This window comes from Peromyscus maniculatus, chromosome 4 (genome assembly GCF_049852395.1).
Source record: "Peromyscus maniculatus bairdii isolate BWxNUB_F1_BW_parent chromosome 4, HU_Pman_BW_mat_3.1, whole genome shotgun sequence".
Lineage (NCBI taxonomy): Eukaryota > Metazoa > Chordata > Mammalia > Rodentia > Cricetidae > Peromyscus > Peromyscus maniculatus.
In genome coordinates, this window is record NC_134855.1 from 46978094 (window position 1) to 47002216 (window position 24123).

At 44.4% G+C, this 24123-nt stretch overlaps 1 protein-coding gene across 1 annotated transcript; it reads left to right on the forward strand.

Moving 5' to 3' along the window:
• The first annotated feature begins 4489 nt into the window (after nucleotides 1-4489).
• LOC143272879 (uncharacterized) lies at nucleotides 4490-14477 on the forward strand. The gene is made up of 4 exons (XM_076569601.1): nucleotides 4490-11031; nucleotides 11173-11249; nucleotides 12492-12575; nucleotides 13839-14477. Exons 1-4 carry the CDS (start codon nucleotides 10880-10882, stop codon nucleotides 14111-14113), a joined length of 588 nt encoding a protein of 195 aa, XP_076425716.1. The 5' UTR covers nucleotides 4490-10879; the 3' UTR covers nucleotides 14114-14477.
• Nucleotides 14478-24123: the final 9646 nt, after the last annotated feature.

The window sequence follows — 24123 nt, forward strand, 5'->3', positions numbered from 1 at the left end:
CCAGCTTGGGGTTTATTTTTGAAAAGGGAAATGTTTATAGTTTCCATCATAGTTTATGAAGGGTTGTGCTAGCCAGGGCACTGGTGACAATTTTCAAGCTCTCTTGTTGGGACACCGGCCAGAGAAAGATCCAGATCCACAGTCTACGTGGTACCTAGAAATAGGATATAACCTGAAAAAGGACCCGCAAGGACCACACACCTTCTGTCATTTTCTGTGGTCAGTAACTGCCCTAAAGTGACCCCCTTCACTTCCGTTAGAGAAAGTGGAGACGGAAATATTTCCACTATGGATCTGTGGCCTGAATTCTAGACAACAGCCATCTCATCATACATGGGGAAAAGCTTACTCTCAGTCTTTGGTCTGGTTTTCCCCCTCCATGGCAGCTATGACTTGAGGGTATATGAACCAATATGGCAGGACCTGGGTTATGAAGCAGATGATGCAAAAAAGAGCCTTCCCACTAGAGTAATAGGAAGAATAATCCAACTGGTGATTTGGTGGATGCTCTGTGTGTGTGTCGAAGTCTTAGTCCAGTCGCTATGTCTCACAGGAACAGCTTCATCTAAACCTCACCACATCTCAGTCAGCTGTGCGTTTTAGACATGCAGAAATGAAATCACGACCACGTGGGTAATTTTCTGTATTTTAGAGTGCTAGTTATCTTGGTCCAGGGCTCACCCAAGCAGTCTCATTCCAAAGACCATGTGATATGGTATATGATAAAGAATCCTAGGCTTGCAGAGTCATCCTCAACAATGATTCTGACTGTACAAAAGCAATACCTTCATTAAACAGTGTAACATCAAACTTGCCTACTCCATAATGATCATAAGTACAAGAGGTACATAATTTTGAGAAACAAAGATACACTCATTTTTGTTTTTAATAAATTCTACTTTTATTTCTTCTCACTTATGATTAAATAACATGAGCATTTAGACACAATGTCTCAGATCTTAGGAGTTTTTTAACTATATTTCTGAGTTTCTTTTACCTTTTTTTTTAACCTCTCTTTTCTTCTTTGTTGTTGTTGATTTTGTTTATTTATTACCTGCTTGAGAAATCTATTTGTGATCACTTTTTGTTAATCTCAATGATGATCTTAGGTCACCCCTCCTCACCCACCTGAAAAGTCTTTTAGCTTTAAAATCAGACAAAAAGAAAACAACGAAGATTAGCATGTTAGCAAAAAAAATGAGCAACACAAATACCAATTATTGCTGCTTTGTTTTGGTTTTGCTTTTGCTGTGAATAAAAACTTGGGCAGGCTGCCTGGTCCCTGTGGCTAGGACTAACCTAGGAACTCCAAGGATAGGGCTAACCTAGGAACTCTAAGCACAGATATCCAAAAGGAGTTTGGATCCTCCAACACTACCACACTGCAATCTAAGAAAATGTCAGTCTGTGGCGGAACCTTATCATTTGACAGGAAGAGATCAAGTAACCCAGTGTCTGTCTCGGGAACATTTCCTGGAGAGCATTCACTGTCACACACTTCAGCCCCAACACTACTGAAGCATGAAAAGTCACCATTTTCGAATTGCCTTGCCAACTAGCTCCAGCTACGGCAACACTTTCTATTACTTTTGAGTCAAGTCTTGTGGGGGAGAGGGAAGAAAGGGCATGTTGCTGGAGGGCTTCTCTCCAGGTTCCCCAAGCCCCGCAGTCCCACAATCCACTTATAAAATAATCACTCAGACGCTTGTATCACTTATAAACTGTATGGCCGTGGCAGGCTTCTTGCTAACTGTTCTTTTATCTTAAATTAACCCATTTTTATAAATCTATACCTTGCCACGTGGCTGGTGGCTTACCGGCGTCTTTACATCTTCTTATCCTGGCGGTAGCTGCAGTGTCTCTCCCCCCTTCTTCCTGTTTCCCCAATTCTCCTCTCTCTTTGTCCCGCCTATACTTCCTGCCTGGTCACTAGCCATCAGTGTTTTATTTACATAGAGTAATATCCACAGCACTTCCCCTTTTCTTCTTTTTTTAAAAAGGAAGGTTTTAACTCTAACATAGCAAAACCACACATAACAAAACAATTATCAAGCAAGAATTACAGTTACAATATTAAAGAAGATGTCCTATCTATCTTATATTTGTGAGTTTAAGGTTTTATATCTAACTTATCTTTTATCATAACCGAGGAAATCATAACTATCTAGTCTTCAACCACATCAAAGACCTGAGAAGGAAGATAATGGTACCTGAGAAATGGTAGATGGATGCAAGCAACTTTCGGGAATCTTGCAAGAGTAGACCAAGACAGCTGGCAGCCTGGACAGTCACCCAATGTTTCTCAGCATTATTGGTGCATTCAAATTGGCTACAGGCCTAGAGTATCTGACAGACCATCTTCAGAAGCAGGAATTCTGAAAGACCATCTCACCCTGTCTTGGCAGAGTACAGTGGTCGCTTTCCTTGTGTCCCGCTTGTCCAGGAAGGACAGCATTGCATTTGTACTGTCAGCCATCAAGGCAAGGGCAGTTCTCTGCCCAGTAGGCCATTTTGTGCCAAGAAGACAAACTTCCAAATGGAAATGTCTTAGAAGCCCAACATTCTCTCGGGATCAAATTGGTGCAGCCAGGAGCAATTGTGTCTCATGTCAACAGAATTCTAAGTTATTTAAATGCCATATTCTCTAGGTCTATGAAGTGTTTGAAAATTACCTATCTATCTGAAATATATCTATGTATACCTAGAAGACTTAACTAACATGGTTACAAATATGATTATCATAAATGACTAATTATTAACCTATTTTTAATTATCCATTACAATTTTAAATGGTTACATAAACATAATACCTCAAACAAGAATAGAAATATATATATACAGTACAACAAAATTAACCTCAAGTTTGTATCAATAAACTAAAATTTATACCAATGTAAAACATTTTAAGCATAAACTAAAATCTATACCAATGTAAAACATTTTAAACAAGTTGTTCTTTAAAAGTAGGTTGATTAATCTATCCTTTTATCTTATCATCTCTATATCCTCCTATATATCTATATCATATCCCCTTTTCTTTTTTTAGAAAGAGATCACATTTATAATCAACCTGTTTTAAATAAAAATATTGGTTTTTCTCTGTCCCACACCAGAGGGCTCTTCTGATTTGGGACTGAAGAATCTCTTAAACTTTTCTTTTAGCAATATGCTTGGGTTTAGAGAAGGAGTGAGCCAATTCCATCTCCAAAGCCAGCTTGGTATATTTGGGAATTTGGGCGTAGCATCTCTTACTACTTCCTGCTGGAGGGGGGCGCTGTATCTTATGGGGACGCAAAGGAAATTTTAAGCCTATGGGGTAGTCCTTGAGGCTGTATTGTGTGAACCAGTTGCCTTGAAACCGGTCTGGATGTTGGATCATCTGGGCCATGGTGTCATCGGAGACCTTTCAGGGGGTCTTGGCTGGTGAAACCTGATGTATCTTAATCTGGAACAAGTCCACAGCCTCTGGCTTTCTGTGGAAACAAAAGCAGAATCTCTTTTCCAAAGCAACATATCCTTAAATCCAAATTTTGAAGTGAAGGTACCTTTAAAATATACATTTTGGCATAACTCAACAGCTTTTGTAATCAAATGTTTTTCTTCAGTTACGAATATCAAAGAGAACATAATCCAGATTCTCTGTGTGGTAGCCATCTTTACGTGGCTTATGTTTTATATTACCTCGAGCCTATTGCTTTAAACTGCATCCTTCTGAGCCTGAAACAGCGCTGTGGCTGCTGGCTCCGCCCAGTTCAGCTTCCCAACATGGCAGTGGTACGTTTTCCGCCAGCTCTGGGAGTCATCAAGTCTCAGAAATAGTGGGTCTAAGCTTTTATCAAAGCAGCGTGTAGCCCAGAAACCTTTTTTTTTTTTTTTTTTTTTTTTTTTTTTTTTTTTTTTTTAAATACTAGTAAAGACTAAATCTACCACACAGCATAATGTGCCGCTGGCAGACGCCTCATTCCCGCCATAGTGCCGGTCAAACGCACCCGCCAGGAACCCGCCAGTGTTCAAACCTGCGTCTTGCGCTGTCTAGCTGCCCGTATGAGACAAGAAGCAGGAACCTGGTTTTGGCTCTGTTTAGAATTGGTTATTAAATATTCTCAGGTTTAAGGTGGAAACTCGAGCCGTTGGGCGCCATTTGTTGCTGGAGGGCTTCTCTCCAGGTTCCCCAAGCCCCGCAGTCCCACAATCCACTTATAAAATAATCACTCAGACGCTTGTATCACTTATAAACTGTATGGCCGTGGCAGGCTTCTTGCTAACTGTTCTTTTATCTTAAATTAACCCATTTTTATAAATCTATACCTTGCCACGTGGCTGGTGGCTTACCGGCGTCTTTACATCTTCTTATCCTGGCGGTAGCTGCAGTGTCTCTCCCCCCTTCTTCCTGTTTCCCCAATTCTCCTCTCTCTTTGTCCCGCCTATACTTCCTGCCTGGTCACTAGCCATCAGTGTTTTATTTACATAGAGTAATATCCACAGCAAGGGCACCCACTCCTGCTTCTATCATCATAAAAAGGGTTCTCTCATTCATGGAACTTTCCAGACCAAGCCAAGCTCCACCCCAGAGTGCCATCCGTGTAGTTTCTATGAAGTCTTTATGGCTTTTACCCAGAAGATACAGTTAGTGTTCTCTTTTACAAATAAGAAACCTAATATCCAAAGTCTCCCATCTGTAATAATCTGAAATTCCTAAATCCCCATCCTTGAAGTGCTAAGGAAAAAAAAAAAGATGCAGGGGAGGAAAGAGGAACTACATATCACACAATGAATTTTAAACTCACGGTGCTTCCTTTGGATTCTTTCTGGCATGCTAGAGCCTCTGCAGATTAGCAGTTTGCAAACTCCAAGTACTGAAAATAATATAAGACAAGACTCTTGGCTAGTGACTCCAAATTCTTTCTCCATTCCTGGGAACTCCTCAAATTTTTTTATATTTGTTTGTTTGTTTGTTTAGTGTGTGTGTGTGTGTGTGTGTGTGTGTGTGTGTGTGTGTGTGTGTGTGACAAGAGGGTTGAGTGTACCACAGCACACATGAGGAGATCAGAGGACAACTTGTGGAAGTCAGTTTTCCCCTTCCACCGTGTGAGTCCGAGAGTTCCTCTGTATGGAACTCAAGTAGTGAGGCTTGGCTGCAACGGCCATGACCCAGAGCCATTTGGCAGGCCCTGGGATTCTAAGAGGGTGGTAGAGAAGGGTCAGCGAGCGTGGCTCTGATTTCCTGCTCTCCAACCCCACTGCAAACCTCCGTGTAAGAACCCAGCTTCTCTCTGTGAGCATCAGTACAAACTGGCATTTTCATGTTTCACAAATTGCTTTCACAACCAAGTAAGTTTTCTGTTCAGATCCTTAGCCTCCAAGGCCTCAACTCCTCTTTAGACCTTGTCTCTCCTCCCTTCAAGCCCCTTTCTCCTCCACACCGGGAAGAGATTAGGTCTGAGGGAAGCGTTCCACCCATGGCCCCACGAGAGACACAGAGAGACCCATGTGTTGACACAGCAGGGGATATGAGGAGACAGAACCTGGGTAAAAACACTTCTGCAAGTTCAACCCATGGAGGAGCATGGTAAAGGCACAGGTTTGTCTGTGCTTCCAAAACTCAGTTATGGGATTCGGAGCCTCATTGCAGACACACTGAGGTATTTTGTGCAAGAGGTAGCTCAAAATGAGTCAATAGTGATGTAATCGTGTGTTGTAACCATCCCTCTACCACCCTGAGGAAAAAACATGAAAGATGCCCTGGTCTTGGCCTACCTTTGTTGAAAATGTCATCTTGTATAGTCATCATATGGGGTGCTATTTATATAAAGGCATTTTCATACAAACAGGTGTTGTACACTGAACGCACATCCCCAACCTCTGCTCTCCCTTTCTCATCCTCCCGCCTCCTGTTGGTCCCAGTTGTTTCCCTAGACAGTTTCAAACCCACTTTCATGTCATTTACGGAGATAGGATTTTATGTATTTGTATAAAATCGAGGACTCTAATGAAAAAAATGAGATTTGTCTTTTTGAAACTGGATTAAGTATAATTATCTTTGGTTGCATTTCCTTTTTTGAAAATAATGTTCTTCTTCATGGCTGAAAGCAATCCCTTTGTTTAGTCTACAGTATTTTCTTGATCCAGTCATCTGTTGCTGGAATCTAGGTTGGTTCTGTAACATAGATACTGTGACTAGTGACACAAGAAACAGCAATACGCATGCATGTGTTGCTTAGCTACTGAGACACGTTGGCTTGAAGTTCTTTGGGAAAACACCCAGGAGCGGCACAGCAGGGTCACGTGGCAAACCTGTTTTCAATTTTTTAATAAAGCAGACTAGTTTACATCCCCACCAGCAGTATATATGATACGAACTTGCCTTGGTCCATATTCTCAAAAGCATTTATTGTTTTCTTAATGTCTGCTTGGCCTAGAATTTAAATAAACAACACACAGAAGGTTGGTGATGGCTGTGTCTACTCTTGCCTGTTCAGGGCACCATTGGGAGCCCTGCTCATAAGTAACTTTACATATTCTCTGCAGGAGATTAAGGGTAGCCGAAGTCTGGGTTAGCAGCAGAGGAGATAAAGAGGCTGGGGTGACTACCTTGGGAGGAAAAAATAGGGGAGACAGATGAGCCCACCTGAAGGAGGACAGAAGAGAACAAAGGCCATGGGTGGAAGTTCCACAGAGTTCAAGTTCAAATCCTCTTGTATAAAGAGGGCTTTTGTACCAGTGGTTTGACAGAGGTCAGCTACTATGGGTGGGCAAAAGAAGGCTGCCCTGGAAGACAGTTCCGTGACCCAAGAATGCTGAAGAAGGGCCTCAGGAAACGTGGGGCAGAGCTTGCTGTCTCAGCTGAAATTTACAGATCCTTAACCCCTCTGATTCTGCCACCACGGAAGGGGCCTTCCTCAGATGTGGCACATGCCTGTGCATAAATAGCCAGAGTTTCTAGATTCTAAATCTTGAGGAATCAACAATCCAGATGCCTCCTATCCCAGCTGTGATAAAAATGCGAAATTGTATTCCTCTAAGTCTTGAAAGCTTGCCTTGGCCCCAATAGGAGAAAGGCAGGTAGCATTCAAAGGGGAGGGAAGAGAAATCCAGACAACGCTAAGCTAACTTCTGACCTTGTTTAGAGGAAGCCCCAAGGTTAGTACAAGAGAAGGAAGCTGAAAGTGTTCTTGGAGCAGCTCACAACCTGAGGGGCAGAGCAGTTCAGCTGTGTGGACTTCTCAAAGGTAACTCCCTCTTATACCCATGGGTTCTGCAAGAATGGGTTCAGTCACACATAGGCTGAGAATCACTTTTGGAAAGTGCACCTGTATGGCATATGTACAACCGATCTCTTGTTATTTCTAGTGGGATCATCCATTCGTGAATAAATGGTTTTCAAGGTGAGCTGTACCTCTGTAGGAATCCAATTCATTTTTTAGGTAGCCATTTAGAAAATGCCACATTGCCCGGCAGGGCTATCTGGTTTCCCAGAATGATTCTCCGAGGGACAGGTCCGTGACATAAACAGTCGGGGCTTCCAAATGTTAGACACTGGAGCTAGTGGGATGGCTCGGCGGGTCTCTACCTGCTTGTCACCAAGCCTGATGGCCTGAGTTTGATCACCAGAACTCATTTCTGAAAGTTGTCCTCTGACCTCCAGGCATGTGCCTCACTCCAGAAAGTCTAGATGTTGGACATGTACTGAAACTCTCCTTGTGTGTGTGTGTGTGTGTGTGTGTGTGTGTGTGTGTGTGTTTTTTTTTTCCTGAAGCCCATCCCTCCTGTTTTGTATATTCATACATAGAGATTAACTCACTTGACTGTTAGCTAAAAGCACTATCCACAAAGTTGTTCCGTATGATTCTAAAAGCTCAACTTTTTAGCCAGATGTGGTGGCACACACCTTTAGTCCCGGAACTCGGGGGCCTGAGGCAGGTGAATCTCTGAGTTGGAGGGCAGCCTAGTCTACAGCGCGACTTGCAGGACAGCCAGGGCTACACAGAAGGGTGGGGGCGGGGAAGCTCACCTTTTTTTTCTTGACAGTTCTCTGTTAACAAACCACTTCCCTGCTGTTTTGAAATGGAGCCATTATGGTGATTATTGCTTGGAAATGACAGGTGGGAGCTGTTTGGGTTAAAATGTGTCCTCCCAGCTGGGCGGCGGTGGCACACACCTTTAATCCCAGCACTTGGGAGGCAGAGGCAGGTGGATCTCTGTGAGTTTGAGGCCAGCCTGGTCTACAGAGCAAGTTCCAGGACAGGCTCCAAAGCTACACAGAGAAACCCTATCTTGGAAGAGAGAGAGAGAGAGAGAGAGAGAGAGAGAGAGAGAGAGAGAGAGAGAGAGAGAGAAGGAGGAGGAGGAGGAGGAGGAGGAGGAGGAGGAGGAGGAGGAGGAGGAGGAGGAGGAGAAAAGAAAAGAAAAGAAAAGAAAAGAAAAGAAAAGAAAAGAAAAGAGAAGAAAAGAGAAGAAAAAAGAAAAGAAATGTGTCCTCCCCACAAAACAATATGCTAGAATTCTAAACCCCTAGGATCTGAGAACCTGACCTTACCCAAAGGCAGAGTCTTTGCAGAGATTAAAGTTAAAATGAGTCTTAGAGCCAATCTTCGTGGTACACAGCTTTAATTCCAGCACTGGGGAAGCAGAGACAGGTGGATCTCTGTGAGTTCCTGGCCAGACTGGTTTATGGAATGAGTCCCAGGACAGTCAGGGCTATGTAGAGAGACTCTGTCTAGAAAAAACAAAAATCAAGTCTTAGAGTGGACTTTAATCCAACAGGATTGGTGTACTCATAAGAAAGAGACACTTAGACACAAAGCATAAAGACAGACATGCTTAGAGGGAGGAGGAGGATAATAAACTAATAGATGCAGGGCAAGAGGACACACGAATAGAGGCCTAAGCAGACCTTTCTACCCAGCCTTTAAGGAGCCAACCCTGCCACCATCTTGATTTCTGACTTTTAATCTCCAGAAGTATGACAATAAATTTCTGTTGTTTAAGCCACTAAGGAATAAAGGTCTCTTTATCTTTTTGCCTCTGAGCATCTTTCTCAAAAATTTCTTTGAAAATCCTTGTGAGGGTCTGGAGGGATGGCACAGTGGTTAGAAGTGCACACTACTCTTGCAAAGGACCTGAGTTCAGTTCCAGCACACATTGGGTCGCTCACAACCACCTATCACTCCCACTCCAGGGAATCCAATGCCCTTTCTGGCCTCCATGGATCCCATGTGCACACACAGAGACATACAGCTTAAAAATAATAAAAATAAATCTTTTTTTTTTAAGATCTTCATGAGGAATCTATGTGGAAGCCCTTCTCATCGGGTCATGAAGAAAGATTTGTAGGTGAAACACCCTTAGTGAGAAATCAGCACTGCCTTTCACATTGGCTTGAACACTAGCTGGAGAGTGGAGACAAGGAGAGCAGCTAGCTCTGTCTTTAAAAGTAAACAGCGACGTTTATCAAATCTTAGCATACTGCTAAGGAATGCCAGGCATTCTTCATGTTGTAGGCACACTGCAAAATAAACTTAGGTTCGTGGTGGAACTCATCTCAATCTGTCACTTGAATTGGCTGGCCAAAGACAAGAACAAGAGATGTATTGCAAGTTCAGTCCTCAGTCTTGTGAGTTCGACATGAAGGGCCCACAGAATGGTGAAAAGAAGGATCAGGGTGTGTAGGCTAAAACGTCCTCAGTCATCATTTTCTCAGTGTCTCTCTGTCGAGTCCCACTCCACCTGTTGAACGGTACTGAAGGCAGGAGCGTGGAATTGGGAAATGATAGCTATAAAATAGAGATGTAGTTAAGAAAAAGACAGAGACACGGGACAGCTCTGGGTCAATATCACAGACCCTGAGTTTATTACGCACAGCCTTTATATACCCCAAGTAAGGGGGGCAAAAAGACCTCCTCCTTTCAAGGACATCACTGTTCAAAGCACAAAGTACAGTCAAGTGTAAACACCTCCTTAGTACTCAACACATCTGGTGACCATGCCTTATGGCAAAGTGTCCTGTAAATGGGTCTGGAGGTGTAAGACACCTGGTAACCACACCTTTGGCCAAAACATCCTATTATGCAACCTTGCAGGGAAAAACAAGCTCGGACTCTCTGACCTTGAGTCAAGATGAAAACAAGCCACAAGCTGGGGTCTCTGTGGGCCCCCACACTCTTCTCCAGAGTCCTACCTGGGAGACTGTGAAGATGGGGAAGTCGAGTTGGAGGCTTGAGAACTGGCCTCAAAGGATGCCAGTGTCAAGGGTTGCAGAACAGCAAGGCCTTTGAATCTCTCACTCACCTCGTAACTTCAAAGAAATGTATACCAGGTAATTTCAAAGAAAAGAAAAGAGTGTGCCGGGAAAGTGGGGGAACTGGGAAGATGTTCTTTGCCAGATTCAGGACAGAGTCGGACTTGGACAGGAAGAGACAGGTTTCTTGTATTTGGGGAATGATAGGAGGCTTTTAGTGCATAGTAAGAAAACTGACCTCAGAGAGTGACAGGAATAGAGAAGGAAGCCCAGCGCCTCTTCCCTGAACACTTGCAGAAACAATGTGATGGCAATAAGGCTGGTAGTGACGAGACTGATGGTGGCTGATACTCAGTGTTGAACAACTGTTAGGTAACAAGGTTCTGTGTGGTACAACTGCTAATTTATTAATTACATTGTGATAATTGCATGCATCGTTTTCTCATTTAATCTTTATATAACAACCTTGCAAAAGTCCTATGAAGAAAAGCAGAGCCTGGGTGGGTTTCACAATTTACCCTACATCTTAGACCCATGGTGGTAGTTGGAACGGCTGGCCTCTACCGTCAGTGTTCTCCGAGAAGCAGCTCTGGTCTTTCTAACAAGATGAGACATTTCCTCTTCTACCGTTGAAGTCAACTCATGCAGGGTTTGAATTCTAAATGCTACAGCATCAAAAATAATGGCCACAACCATCCTGTGGAAGGAACAGGTTCTCATCCAGTCTTTGTTGGCTTTCAGTCTGATGCTGGTTACCACTGTCATCCCATGAACGATGCTGCCCGCTTTCCCAGGTAATGATACAGCAAAACTGTCCCCTTGCACTTTGCTAGCGTCATGTCATGAAAGCGGACACCACAGGAAACACTGTGGGCAGAGTGGTGGTTTGGGGTTCTGCTTTGTTTACTTTTTCCTTTTTTCTTTTCTTTCTTTAGACTAAGTATGCACCGCCATCTCCAGTTTATGGTCTTGAACCTGAATTTTCACCCTCAACCTGAACATTGTGACAAAGGTACCAAGATTTTTTTTAAGAGGGAACAAACTGGGGAGACCCCATTACTTCTTTAGGTCACAAAGCAGTCGAGCGACAGCAAGAGAAACTTCATGAAAATGAGCCCACACATGTAATCTCAAGATTTGGGAAGCTGAGGCAGGAGGATAGCTGTAAGATCAAGGCTATAGTGAGTTCCAGAGCAGCTTAGGCTACAGAGTGAAGCTCTGTCCTCTGAAATAGAAAAGAAGGATACAGAGATGGCTCAGTAGATAAGAGTGCTTGCTCCTCTCACAGAGACCACAAGATCAATTCCCAGCATCCACATGCAGCAGCTGCCTGTAACTCCAGCTCCAGGGGGAGGTGATGCCACTGACAGCCACAGACACTGGCACACATGTGCCCATGACCCCCTACACATATGTAATTTAAAATAAAATAATTCTTTAAAACAGAGGGAGAAAGGAAGGAAAGGCAGAGGGGGAGGGGAAAAAAACAAAAATGGCTGCAGAACCTGACTCAGGACTTTTGGTTGCAGCCATCTTCACAGAAATGCAGACAAGGAGCAAGCAGAGATGGCTCCTTGCAGAACCATGTAAGATCTCTGCAGCTCGTCCCCAGATAGCTAAAGACACAGCTGCATTTCCATTTCAGCAGGAAGTGAAGTAAGAGCATCTGTACTTCTGAAGCATGTCAAGGACACTTGCACAAGCTGCCGTGTGAACCCAAAATAAGTCAGAAAGTGTGAGCAGAGAGTAGAGAAGAGACCATTAGTAGATATGTTTTATGTGGCTATGTGCTTTACGAATGACCTCATATCTTCTCAACAATTTTATGAATTAAATGACACCTTGAGGCCTCATTTTATAGGCAAGAAAACTAGCTTTGGAGAAGACTATGTGCTGTGCTCAAGGACACACATAATTAATTGCTAAAAATCATTTAAGCTTCAAAGTATGGTAGTACATTTCTATAATCCTAGCAATTGGAAGACTGAGAGGCAGGAGGATCATAAGTTCAAGACCAGTCTGGGCTTGGTACTGAGATGCTGTCCCAGAAAACAAAATCAACAGTCAATAAGAACAAAAACAACTGAAAAAAAAAAAAACTCTTTTACTGCTTTTACTGTATTTAGTGGATAGAAATAGCCTATTCTATTCATAAACACAATCCACAGAGGGCATTTTGAACTTAGATGAGGAAAGGTAAGAGAGCTAGGTGATTGGAACTGAGAAGGGTGTTTCACGTGTCTTTCCTTCTCAGATACACTTGTTCCAGTCACCATTTTGAACATTGCCCTCAGAAAGACGAAATGCTTAAAAGGCCCTCTTCTGCCTGGGACACACGGTGAGTGCTGAGCTCTAGTTTCTGATTCTCAAATCTAACTTCATTTTGTTGTTGAGCCTGGCTGGTCTCCTGACACCCCACAAGGCAGTCCTGACACTTGACTCCAAGGCCTTGTGGTTTGAGTGAAGTTTCCAAGACACTGGCCAAGGACTCTTAAGCCAGACCCTCTTTCACCCGACAGCTTCTCCCAAGGGCCTTTTCTCCCCTCACATCTTGACTCAAGGCTTTTAGAAGGCACTGTTGGTGAACACTAGGAGGTGCCTGATGCTCAATTAAAAAAAAAAAAATCCCCACAGGAGCCCTTCTGCTTCTGCCTGAGCTTAAACCCTGGGAAGCAGCAGCTCCTCCCTCCTCCCCTCAGAAGAATCACTCATAAATGGAGCAAAGCCTACCTAGCATGTCCCCTGTGGAGTACTGTGAGAACACAGCCAGTGAACAGTTCCCCACGGTCTGAAGGAAAACCAGAGACCAAACCACCTGTGTGTGCTCCTGTCAGCGTAGTCCAGAAGGTAAACTATCAGGGATAAATGTCATTTTTAAGTCATCAAAAATACTCTAGGGTATAAAAGAAAGGTGTCTCTGTGTGTCAAGTGTGCTCCACTTTACAGAGAGGAAGTGCAGCAGAACCAGCCGGCCACTTGGAGAAGCTGTTGCTTTGTGTGCTCCATGAAACGCAGGAGCATTGGGGTCTCCTTTCACTAAGCTGCTGCATGAGGCCCGGCGAAGCTGAGGTCTTGGCAACAGCCTTCACAATAACTGGGTGGGTGTTAGTCGTATAGGTTTGGCATTAACATGCAAATAAGAACGTCCAAGTGGCCCACTTATGCTTTGGGATCCTCTATTAAAATCCTGTCACTAACCATGGCTATAAAAGAGAAAGGGAAAAAATGGTGGGACCTTGGCTTGATTTCTCTCATTGATCCATCTCCCTGTGCTAGAGCCAAGGCGCTTTTGAGACCAGAGAAGAAAGGTTGGGTTCACCCAGGAACCAGAGACTGCTAAAGCTGAAGACATTGTACCTCCTCTCTCACACAAAAGCTTTGCCTTGCATAAATAGTAGTTCCTCCACTCTGTCAATCAACAGCAGTAATCTTAACTCTGTGTTCATTGTAGCCACTGTGTACAAAAAGCCAAAGCTTGCTACAAAGGCCCCCTCCATGGATTCAGGGAAATCAGGGAGGATTCAGGAAATTCAGGGAGGCGTAACCCAGCCATGTCTGTAAAATTACCAGGCTGCTAACTGTGCGTATCTTTTCCTTACAGTCTCGTCATCCTGTCACTCTGACCTGAATAATCGCGTTGGCTTCCATCTGTCTGGCTTTGTTTGCCTGCTCCCTGGGGATGGGCCTGTGGGGAAGCCCCTCAGAGACAAGCGCACCTCTGTAAAACACGTGACGAAGGGTTTGGGGAATTTGTTAACCGAACATAAATATGAAAACAAATTTAGCTGCGTGTCTCTGAGACTGGATCATGAGTGGCAAGGCATTCCTGTCCCTGTGACTGAGGACAAGGGTAAGCACAGAGTTGGCGCTGGTTAGCCAACCCAATGCCAAATGCAACCTGCTGTACTGGATAAAAACAAACAAACAAACAAACAAACAAAAAACACTGTAGTTTGAGAGTGCAGAACCAGGAAGAGATAATCGGCTGTCAAACAGAATATGACCACCTCGTTAACATGGATAAAAAAGAACCCTGCCGACTTTCACCTCTGGCTGGTAGAAAGTGACTAAATATCATGTTCCCAACCCATAATCACTCTCCCAACAGTGTTCTCCTGTTTAAAAGCTAGTCTTGCCCTGGGGATAAAACACAGTTACACACTTGCTGTTATGGACCCATCCATTGACTGGGCTTAGCGCCTCCACCCCAATGTTGACATATGAAAAAACACCAGAAGCTGTCCCCAACTCTTCTCTCCTGAAGCGGTCACAAAACCCAGGAAGGATATTTTGTGGATTGTAAAAGGGACTGTGATGTCCTAGAGAGACAACATCCCAAGGGAGTCAGAAGTTCTGACTGTTGGATAACCACCACGCCCCTCCCCCCAGTCACTAGCCACCTTCCTTCACTTCCTTCATATCTCTCTCTCTCTCTCTCTCTCTCTCTCTCTCTCAATGTATATATGTCTTTCTTTTTCCTCTAGTCCTTTGACAATAACTCCCAGCATTCTTTCTGGAGGCAGGGGAAGGAGGCAATGGGACACAGTAGCTGTCCTTAGAGTGAAGCAAAACAGTTGCCTGTAGCAAACAACGGGAAGCAAGCAACTCACTAGAAATAGTTATATTTTATGTCATCTGTTGGACCAGCCAGGAGGGTTACATTTTGGAAGCATGGGTAGACCACTGTCCCATCGGCAATGACAGGGCTGTGGACACCAGCTGTCCACCTCAGTCCCTCAGCTCCTCTCCTGGTGACCAGGTCAGCATTCTCCACTGCTAAGGGATAATCTGAAAATTCTTATGGCTCTCCAGCCCTGGCTTAATTGGTCACTGTTCCCTAAGAGGTGAGACGAGCACCCCCCCACCCCACCCCCCCCCACACACACACTAGCATGCTAAACCTCTAATGTGATCTTGCTATGGTCTGGGTATGGTTTAATTATGCCTTCCCAAAGGCCACAGAAGCCTGGTCTCCATAGTGACTCTGTTGGAAGGCTGTGGAAGTTTGAAAAGGTAGTAGGGCCTATGGGAAGGTGTTAGAGTCATTGGAGGAAGTGGCCAGGTCTCACTGTTACCCTTGCTAAAGAGGCTGCTTTTTGCTGGTTAGGCTCAAACTTCTGAGGCTGTGGGCTGTATCAAGGATTTCATTATAGGGAAAAAGAAGTTTGCTAGTACAGGTGCCTAAAAAAGGAATCCCTTGGGTCCCTCAACTAGAAATAAAACTCCTTGTTAGACACCCAAAATAATCTAAGTCAGCACACAATAAAGGTACTGGCACATCTGTGTTTATGTTTATTGAGGCATTATTCACGGTAGCCAAGTTATAGAATTAGCCTAGATGTCCATCAAGAGATGAATGGATAGAGACAGAGTAGCATAGATATACAGTGGTGTTCGGTTGGAGTCTCTGGCTCCCCCTAATGGTGCTGGAAGCCTTATCGGCCACCTCTCCAACCCCTTTCCATTCACAGAGTCCCCAAACAAAGGAAAGGCACCAAAAATCCCAGTTCCAACTTCTTGGCGGCTATGACAGCTCTTCCCCTGAAGCAGCCAGCAGCCTAAGCCCCCACCTAAGTGCTCAGCTTTTGACCACACTTGGGCACAAACTCAGCTTATGGCAGACAGATCATCACCCCTAGCCTACGACCTATAAAACTTTCCTACCCTGGATCAGGTGTGCGACTTCCCTGGCCTCGATCTCTGGGACCAGAGAACCTGCCCACGAGTTGGTTTGCTCAAAATGCCTGTTGCACTTTTTCAGTTTGACTTGATCTAGCTTACTGAGTCAGCAGAGAAACTTCTTGTGGGGGGGAGGGGAGGGCAGAAAAACCAATTAAGTGGAATATTATTCAGCCGTAAAGAAGAATGAATTCCTTAGAGGGAAACAGAGTGAACTGGAAATGGTTATATAAAATGTAACAAGCTGAACCCTGAAAAACATGGCATGTTTTCTCTCATACTTGTAATATAGATTAAGAAAAACATAAAAATAAGAGTTAATATGATCAAAGCACATCATAGTGCCTATGAGCATGTCAGAATGAAACCCATATCTTATACAATTGATATATGTTAATATGATAAAGGAAAAAAATTTTCAAGACGGGATTTCCTCTATGTACCTCTGGCTGTCCTGGAACTCACTCTGTAGGCCAAGTTAGCCTTTTAACTCAGAGACTCACCCACCTTTGCCCACTGAGTGCTGGGATTAAAGGCCTGTGCCTCCACACCTGGCTAACAAGGGAAATACTTTTGAGAGGACTTCCCTCCCTCGTGACTGTGTGCTCTTTTCTTCAGACTGGGGACTGAACAGGGGCAGCACTTTCGGGGGGCTACTTTCATCACATCGACACTGAACTCAGCTAACTTCAGGATTTGTACACACTCTCCTCAAGATCCTGCCCTGCTGGGACACCTCTCGAATGTTACAAAAAGTAGCTTTGTCCTCCATTTTCTCTCTGGGAGCTGTTGAGGAATTCCCAGCACTGAGCCTGCCTGCCAGGCCCAGAGGTTACCTTCACTCTCTTTCAGGGACCAGGGGGCTCTTGTTATGCAAATAGAGCTCCCGAGACCCTCTCTGATATTGAAGTCAGGCCTGATTTGTCAACGGATCACAGAGCAGGTTTATTCTGAGACCTACACCATTAATCACCGTTTGGAATTGAGAATGGATTTCTAACACTGCGAGTACTGAACCACAATGGTGGTTCGGGTCCAGCTCCGGCCAGCAAGAGCCCACTGACTCCAAACAGCAGCTCATCTGGACACAGAACTGTGTGCGGTGTAGTTCTGATCTGGCACCAGACAACAGTCCCACAATCAAGAGAAAACAGTCAATAAAAGGAAAAAGAGATGGGCGTCTTTCCTGCCTGATGCTCGTCCTGGGAAAGTTCCTGAAACAAAACCACTGCATCTTTGACTCCCTGCCAGGCCCCCCCCCACCCTGCACCCATCACCAGCACCCGGCAGCCTCTAGGGCCCTTGCTGTGTAAAATCCCACAGCCTGTACTCTGACCAAGCCTGGCCCACCCCCACAGCAGTCCGCAGGAATCACTGAGTCTCCGCTTCCGGAGCTGGCACAGTGGTGTGCAAAAGTGCCACATTCACAATCGAGTCCCCAGGGAGGACATCAGCACAGGCGGGGTGCAAGGACGAATCACACCAGCTGCCAGGCACTGGGCCCCTGAGCCTCACTGAGATTCCACCCATGCTAAGTGCCTGGTTGAGTCATTTATTCAGGTAGATGCCTGAGTATCAGAAACAATGGTGTAGTCACCAGGGTTAGAGCACAAAGTAAACAATGTCCCTGCCTTCTCAGAGCTCAGTTCTGACCCACTAACTCCTAACAACCTAGGCAGTGAAGGGAGCAGACTTCAAAGCACGTTGGCCCGAGTACCGCCCTTTTGACTTCAGACTCCATTTTGCCTGTAGGGTGAAGTAAAAGTTCAGGTTCCCAAGCCCTAGGGGAGCTGACAACTTTCCAACGGCTGACCGACCTCCTCCCTAAACCACAGAAACCGTCGCTATTCGTCTTTAAGTCTCTAGAAACATTATGGCTGTTCCTAACAACAAATGAATCTAGTTGGTTGGACTGAAAGGCTTGCGTTGCATACTGGTTGACAATGATGAACACTCAAGGAAGCCCCTGATCTCTGGATCCTGAGTGGTGAAAATCGTAACTGTAACTTGGCAACAAATGTCTGTGATGTTTGTGCTTATAAACCCCGTTTCTGCCCCTGCTTGGGCTGTCAGGAGAAACAAACCTCCTGAGCCCTTGTCCTGCAAGCCCGATTGTAGATGTAACCAACCGTCTTATTAATTAAGAAACACAGAACCAATGTAAAAGAGAAAGCCGAGAGGTCAGAGCTCAGAGCTAAAATCTCACCCTTCCTCCTGCGAGCTCCTAGCTTCCCGAAAGAGAAGCTTTCCCGAAAGAGAAGCTTTCCCGAAAGAGCTATTTCCCTGTGTGTAAGTCGTTTCATAGTCTTTTGTTCTGCCTTCTCATTCGTTGTAAACCCAAACACATGACTGCCTCGTCACTGTCTGAATGTACAGCCCTCTAGGTCTTAAAGGCGTATGTCTCCAATGCTGGCTGTATCCCTGAACACACAGAGATCTATGGGATTAAAGGCGTGCACCACCACCACCACGCTCTTTCTATGGCTCTAATAGCTCTGACCCCCGGGGAACTTTATTTATTAACATACAATCAAAATCACATTTCAGTACAATTAGATTACCACCACACCCGATCAATCAGTGACCTGCTTAGGTGGTGAATTATTCAAATCTTTGGAGCCCATACGCGTTGTCTCTCCTTCTTCATGGTGCATAATGGGCTGGGTATAGCAGCAGCTGCTACTGCCTTACTCCTCCTTCTCTCTGTAAATACCTGAGGTGCACACCCTAAAATTTTGGCCAACAGCAGTTAAATCATGAGATTAGGACTCCAAACTGGGTTCCCAGTAGCTTGGGCAACGGCCTCACCTGGGAACCAGTGCTTCCTACCTTTCAGGTCCCACCACAGATGGGGTCAAACTCACGGGCTCAATGGGCCCAAGCTGTTCTTGATTTTCTCAACTTCTTCCTTCTCTCATTTTCTGGATCTAAGGATACTCCAGGAACCCCACATTCCTCCAAGCTGCTGCATAGGATGGAAAACAAGGAGCCACAGGCCACGTATGAACTGGAGAGGGGTGGAGCTGCCTCTGTGACCAGCTCCATGCACCAAGTAAAGATTTTCTTGATCTATCCCGAAGCCTTAAGAAAGGGTTTCCTAGCCGGGCAGTGCTGGCAGCGCACACCTTTAATCCCAGCACTTGGGAAGCAGAGGCAGGCGGATCTCAGTCAGTTCGAGGCCAGCCTGGTCTACAAAGAGAGTTCCAGAACAGCCAAGACTGCTACATAGAGAAACCCTGTCTTGAAAAAAACAAAAACAAAAAAAGAAAGGGTTTCATCCCAACAAGAAATCGCTATATAGACAACTCCATGGTGAAATAAAACATTCAGAACAATACATTTCTTTGTTGGTTTTTACTTGGACTCTAAATAATGGGCTTGTTTTACATACACAAAAGGCAATGCTCACTGGTCAATGAGCTAAAGAAGTGAGGGATACCCTTCCAAGTTTCCCACAAGATCTGAAAAACAAGTGCAGTAAGTTAAAGCCAGCATGGTCTCAACTTGAGTGGACCTTTCTGTAATTAGGATCTGTTTTTGTTCTCCTAGAGTACTGTCCTGTGGTCAGACAGAAATGACCGGGTCACCTTCCTCTCCCAATGTCTGATGCCAAAGAAATGCCTGGCACATCTGAAAAATTCTCTTGCTACCTAGTTCCATGGAAAATTCTGCATTCTCAGGAGAGTATTCAAAATCTACTTGGCACACAGCTATATGTGCTGGTCAGCAAGAGGATTCTGATCCAGAAAAAGGACCACACCCTCCTTCCCTTCCCTTCTCTTCCCTCTCCTTTCTCCAGTGGCCAGAGTACATCCCTCTTCATCTCTTTTTCCTGCTCCATTGCAAAGCAGTCAATTCTGACCTTCCACCCTCCAAGGAAGTCTCTGAAGAAAAAGAAAGAGGATTGAACTTGACTTTCTTATTGGACTTTTTTTGTACCACCAGCCCACAAATAATGTCACAGAGACTTGTTATTAATTATGAAAGCTTGGCCTTTAGCTTAGGCTTGCTTCCAACTAGCTCTTAGAACTTAAATTAACATGTTTTTATTAATCTATGTTCTGCCACGTGGCTTTTACCTCTCTCCCATTCTGTGTATCCAACTTGTTCTGGGTCTCGCTGGAGTTTCTCCGCCTCTCTTCTTCCCAGAGTTCCTCTTTCTCTCCAAAAACCCCGCCTATTCTCTTCTACCTGGCTATTGACCATTCAGCTTTTATTAAACCAATCAGAAGATGCCTTAGGCAGAGACACATCTTTACAGTGTACAAAAAGATTATCCCACAACAAAGGATAGTAGAGGGAAGAAATCTCCCAGTGGTGTTAGTCTTTGGTGGCTGCATCAGGAAACCCGACAAAGGTGGAGCCAATTCTTACAGTAGATTCATCCATTGTTAAATGCAATATGCTCCTAGCTAGGCAATTATTCTGTTGTGTTCCAGTCTAGAAAACAAAGTTTTAATCCAGGGCATCATTGGGTGGGAGTCAAAGACTCTCTAGTGTCCCCTCTGGGTTCCTTTGCAATGCCTAAGTGACCTCTATCTGCAGAGGGGTGCCTCTCAATGAGCTTGCCTTAGCCAAGATGCTGCCCCACCCTAGGTTATGGGCATCATTAGTGGCCAATGCCTTGGTGGTATGGAGAACCAAAGGCTTTGCTGTTTGAAACAACTCAGAAGGACATTCCCATCCCCAGCACTGGGGCTTCCATGGCAACAATTCAGCCTTCCCTGTACCCCGTCCTAGAGTATAGCCTAACTGTCTCTAGAACCCTCCTGGGGCCCTCCAGAGTTAATATTTACCATCATAAAACTATAATCTGAGCATCTTTTGTATGCACTTGACCATGAAGTCTTTTCTTCCATTTCTTCCACATACACCTTTCTGAGTAGACAGGGAATAGGTTAGCACTAAATTGATTCTTTGCCATCAGCTAGGATTTTGACAGAATTCTGCCTCCGTGGAGCCTCTCTGCAATAAACACAGTTGTTCCATGTCACCTGGCCTACAGATTTCTCTGCCTAGAGTCAGGAGGTACTAGCGGGTGAAATAAGGACATCCCTGATTCCTTACGAATTGCTTCATCAGAGGACACTGTATAGTACTCAGCCTTTTATGACTTTTTCCAGTCAGAGTCATAAAGGAAATGACTGGATTATGAGATTACAGGCCCATGCCAAGCTTATTAACTGAAAGGTAGGCAAAAATTGAGCAAAGAAATGGTCTTATGAAATAGAGATGGTGATTGTATTATTCAGCTCTGTATCAGAATAACAAAACACCCAAAGCAGCTAACTTTATGAGAGAAAAGGATTAGTTAGGTAACAGTTTAGAAGGGTCAAGAGTACAGCGCCTAAACTGACTTCATTCTAATAAGGACCTCTTGGAAAATGACAGATGGCATTGGCAGGAGACTGTGTCAGATCAAATCACCCATGTATCTCCAACCAGGAAGGAGACTGGCATCCCATAATCCTTTTTGAGGGCGTGCCCCAAATGAAGTAAGGACCTTTGACTAGGTGCCACCTCTAAAAGATTCCACTTCTCAGTAGTGCTGCCCTGTAGACCAAGCCTCATTCACAGATCCTTGAATTCTCAAGCCACACCCACCCACTGCAGTGACTGAGATAAAGAGAAAAGACAATCCATGGAAAGCCTGGGAAAATCACTTTAGATGACTAGGCGAGGATATCCATAAAACTGATCACTCTAACTAGACTTCTTCAGTCAAAAAATGTAAAACAGGGCCTGGAGAGATGGCTCAGCAGTTAGGGCCACTGGCTGCTCTTGCAGAGGACCCAAGTTCAAGTCCCAGAACCCACATGGTAGCTTACAGCCATCGGTAACTCAACTCCGGGGATCTAACATCCTCTTCTGTCTTCCACAGGGACCAGGCATGTACCCAGAAAAATGTGAAAGAAATTTCTAGAGCTAAGTTGTAGCTCAGTTGGTAGAGTGATTGTGTGCCTAGCATGCTTGAAACCATGAGTTTGATCTCCAGTAGCGCATGCAGTTGGGCATGGTGACACATACCTGGAATTCCAAGTTGAGGCAGAAAGAGCAGAAGTTTTAGATCATCCTCCGATACATAGCAGGTTCAAGTCCAGTCTAGGCTACCTGAGACTCTGATTTAAAAAGTAAAAAATTAATAGCTTCTTTTCTAAGCTTCATCTCAAAATTGACAGTAATATCAAAGAGGCCAGACAGTCAGCCCCATGCTACATCTTCTTTGGTAATTTCCTCCGTGGGTTTTTATACTTTCGTGAAGTGGGATGGCTGCCTCTTGGTGCTCCCAACAGACCTTCTAAATTCACCTCCAGGGTAGTGTCTCCAAGGGATAAGACTGCACAACCCCTGATGTTTGAACCTGGTACTTACTAAGCGAGAAGTCAATGTTAGCTAAGTCAGTAAGTGGACAAAAGGGTAAAAACCACAGCAAGAAAGAAATCTTGAGCCTCTAGCAATGTATTAGTAATGCTACAAGCACATGTGTGCCCTGAAGACCGCACAGGGTGGTGAGTCATGACCACTACTCATATCAAGGATTTCATCACGTAATGTTAATCTATTCACGATAAACTTATTTCTTGACTTTTTTCTTTTAGGATCTCGAGACTTAGGCTTCTAATTGGGTAAAATGGATAAAACATTATAGAAAAGCCACATGAAGGGTGAAGAGATTACTGAGAGATGATAAGGAATGGACCAAAAAGTTTTACTGGGATGAAGGTAAGGAGGAAGCTGCAACATTTAGTACCTAAACCTGACCAGTGATGCTGTCCAGAACAGAGCTGGCTAGTGTAGCATGAATCTTAAAAGGTCTTATTAATACAAACAAACCTGGAGCCAGGTATTGGGGTGAACGCTGGAAGATCAGAGAAGCAGAACAAGCCACAGCTACCTCACCTTGCCAATTCCTCAGCTGATCCTTCAGACTGGAAGCTTCTGTATCTTTATCCAAATGGATCTCAGCTGAACTGCTTCTTGAAAGCCTAAAAGCTTAACTAGGCCAAAAGCTTAATCAGGCTCTAGTTCCTTGTCCTCATGCCTTAAATACCTTTCTGCTTTCTGCCATCACTTGCTGGGATTAAAGGCGTGTGTCACCATGCCTGGCTGTTTCCAGTGTGGCTTTGAACTCACAGAGATCCAGACGGATCTCTGCCTCTGGAATGCTAGGATTAAAGGTGTGTGTGCCACTATTTTCTGGCCTCTATATCTAGTGGCTGTTCTGTTCTCTGACCCCAGATAAGTTTATTAGGGTGCATAATATTTTGGGGAACACAACATCACCACAGGCTAGAACCACACAGGAAATCACACTGGTTTTCTGGCATTTGAGACCAGGCTAGGTAGGAACCCAAGGGTACAGATGCTGGAATCTCTCTAAAACTTAGCATATACTACTCACCTCCACACAAGGGTCTCATTCACGATGAGAAAAGATGTGAAGTAGGATCTAAAAGCAGATTTCTCCCTAAGATATGACGTACCAGTCATGGCATGTTATAATCTAAGGTCAACAAAACATCATTCTGTGTGTTCTCTGAGTTCCCTGGTCTGCAACATTAAAATAACACTTCCTTTGTTAAGTTTCCAGAGGATTGAATGAGCTTTACATGAAGTTCAGTGAACTCTGCCTGTCGCTGGGTGATAGGTATTTATTCAATATTAGTAAATGCTACCCTCCTGAGAGCCGTGAACTGTGGTGTGTCTGCCTGTTTTGTGTGTGTTTGTTTTGGATAGTGATATACAGTTCCTGCTGGAGACAGAACCTAGGCTCTCACATGGGGTCTACCATTCAGAAACATCCCCAACTTATCTCTATATTTATTTGTTTGTTGGTTTGTTTGTTTCTCCATTTCTTTCTTCTTTTTTTGGTTCTGTTTTTCAAGATTATTTTTTTCTTTTTTGATGATTAACTGAAAATCAGAAAAATTCAGTAGCTTAACCAAAGCCAGTCAGCAAGAGTGTCATGGTCCCCCCCACCTCTCACCTGATCAATCCTGGGTTGGCGGTCATTGCTTTAGTCACTGACATAGGTGGGTTACACTCTGAACACTGCAACCATGGACCATTCTGACACGTAACTCACAGTATATCATAGCTGACTAATGAATTTCTGCTAGACAAGGCTAGGCTGAGCTTACTTCCTGATATTCTTTCATGAGCTCTAACGCAACCTGAACTTTAGAATACCATGCCTCAGTGATTTC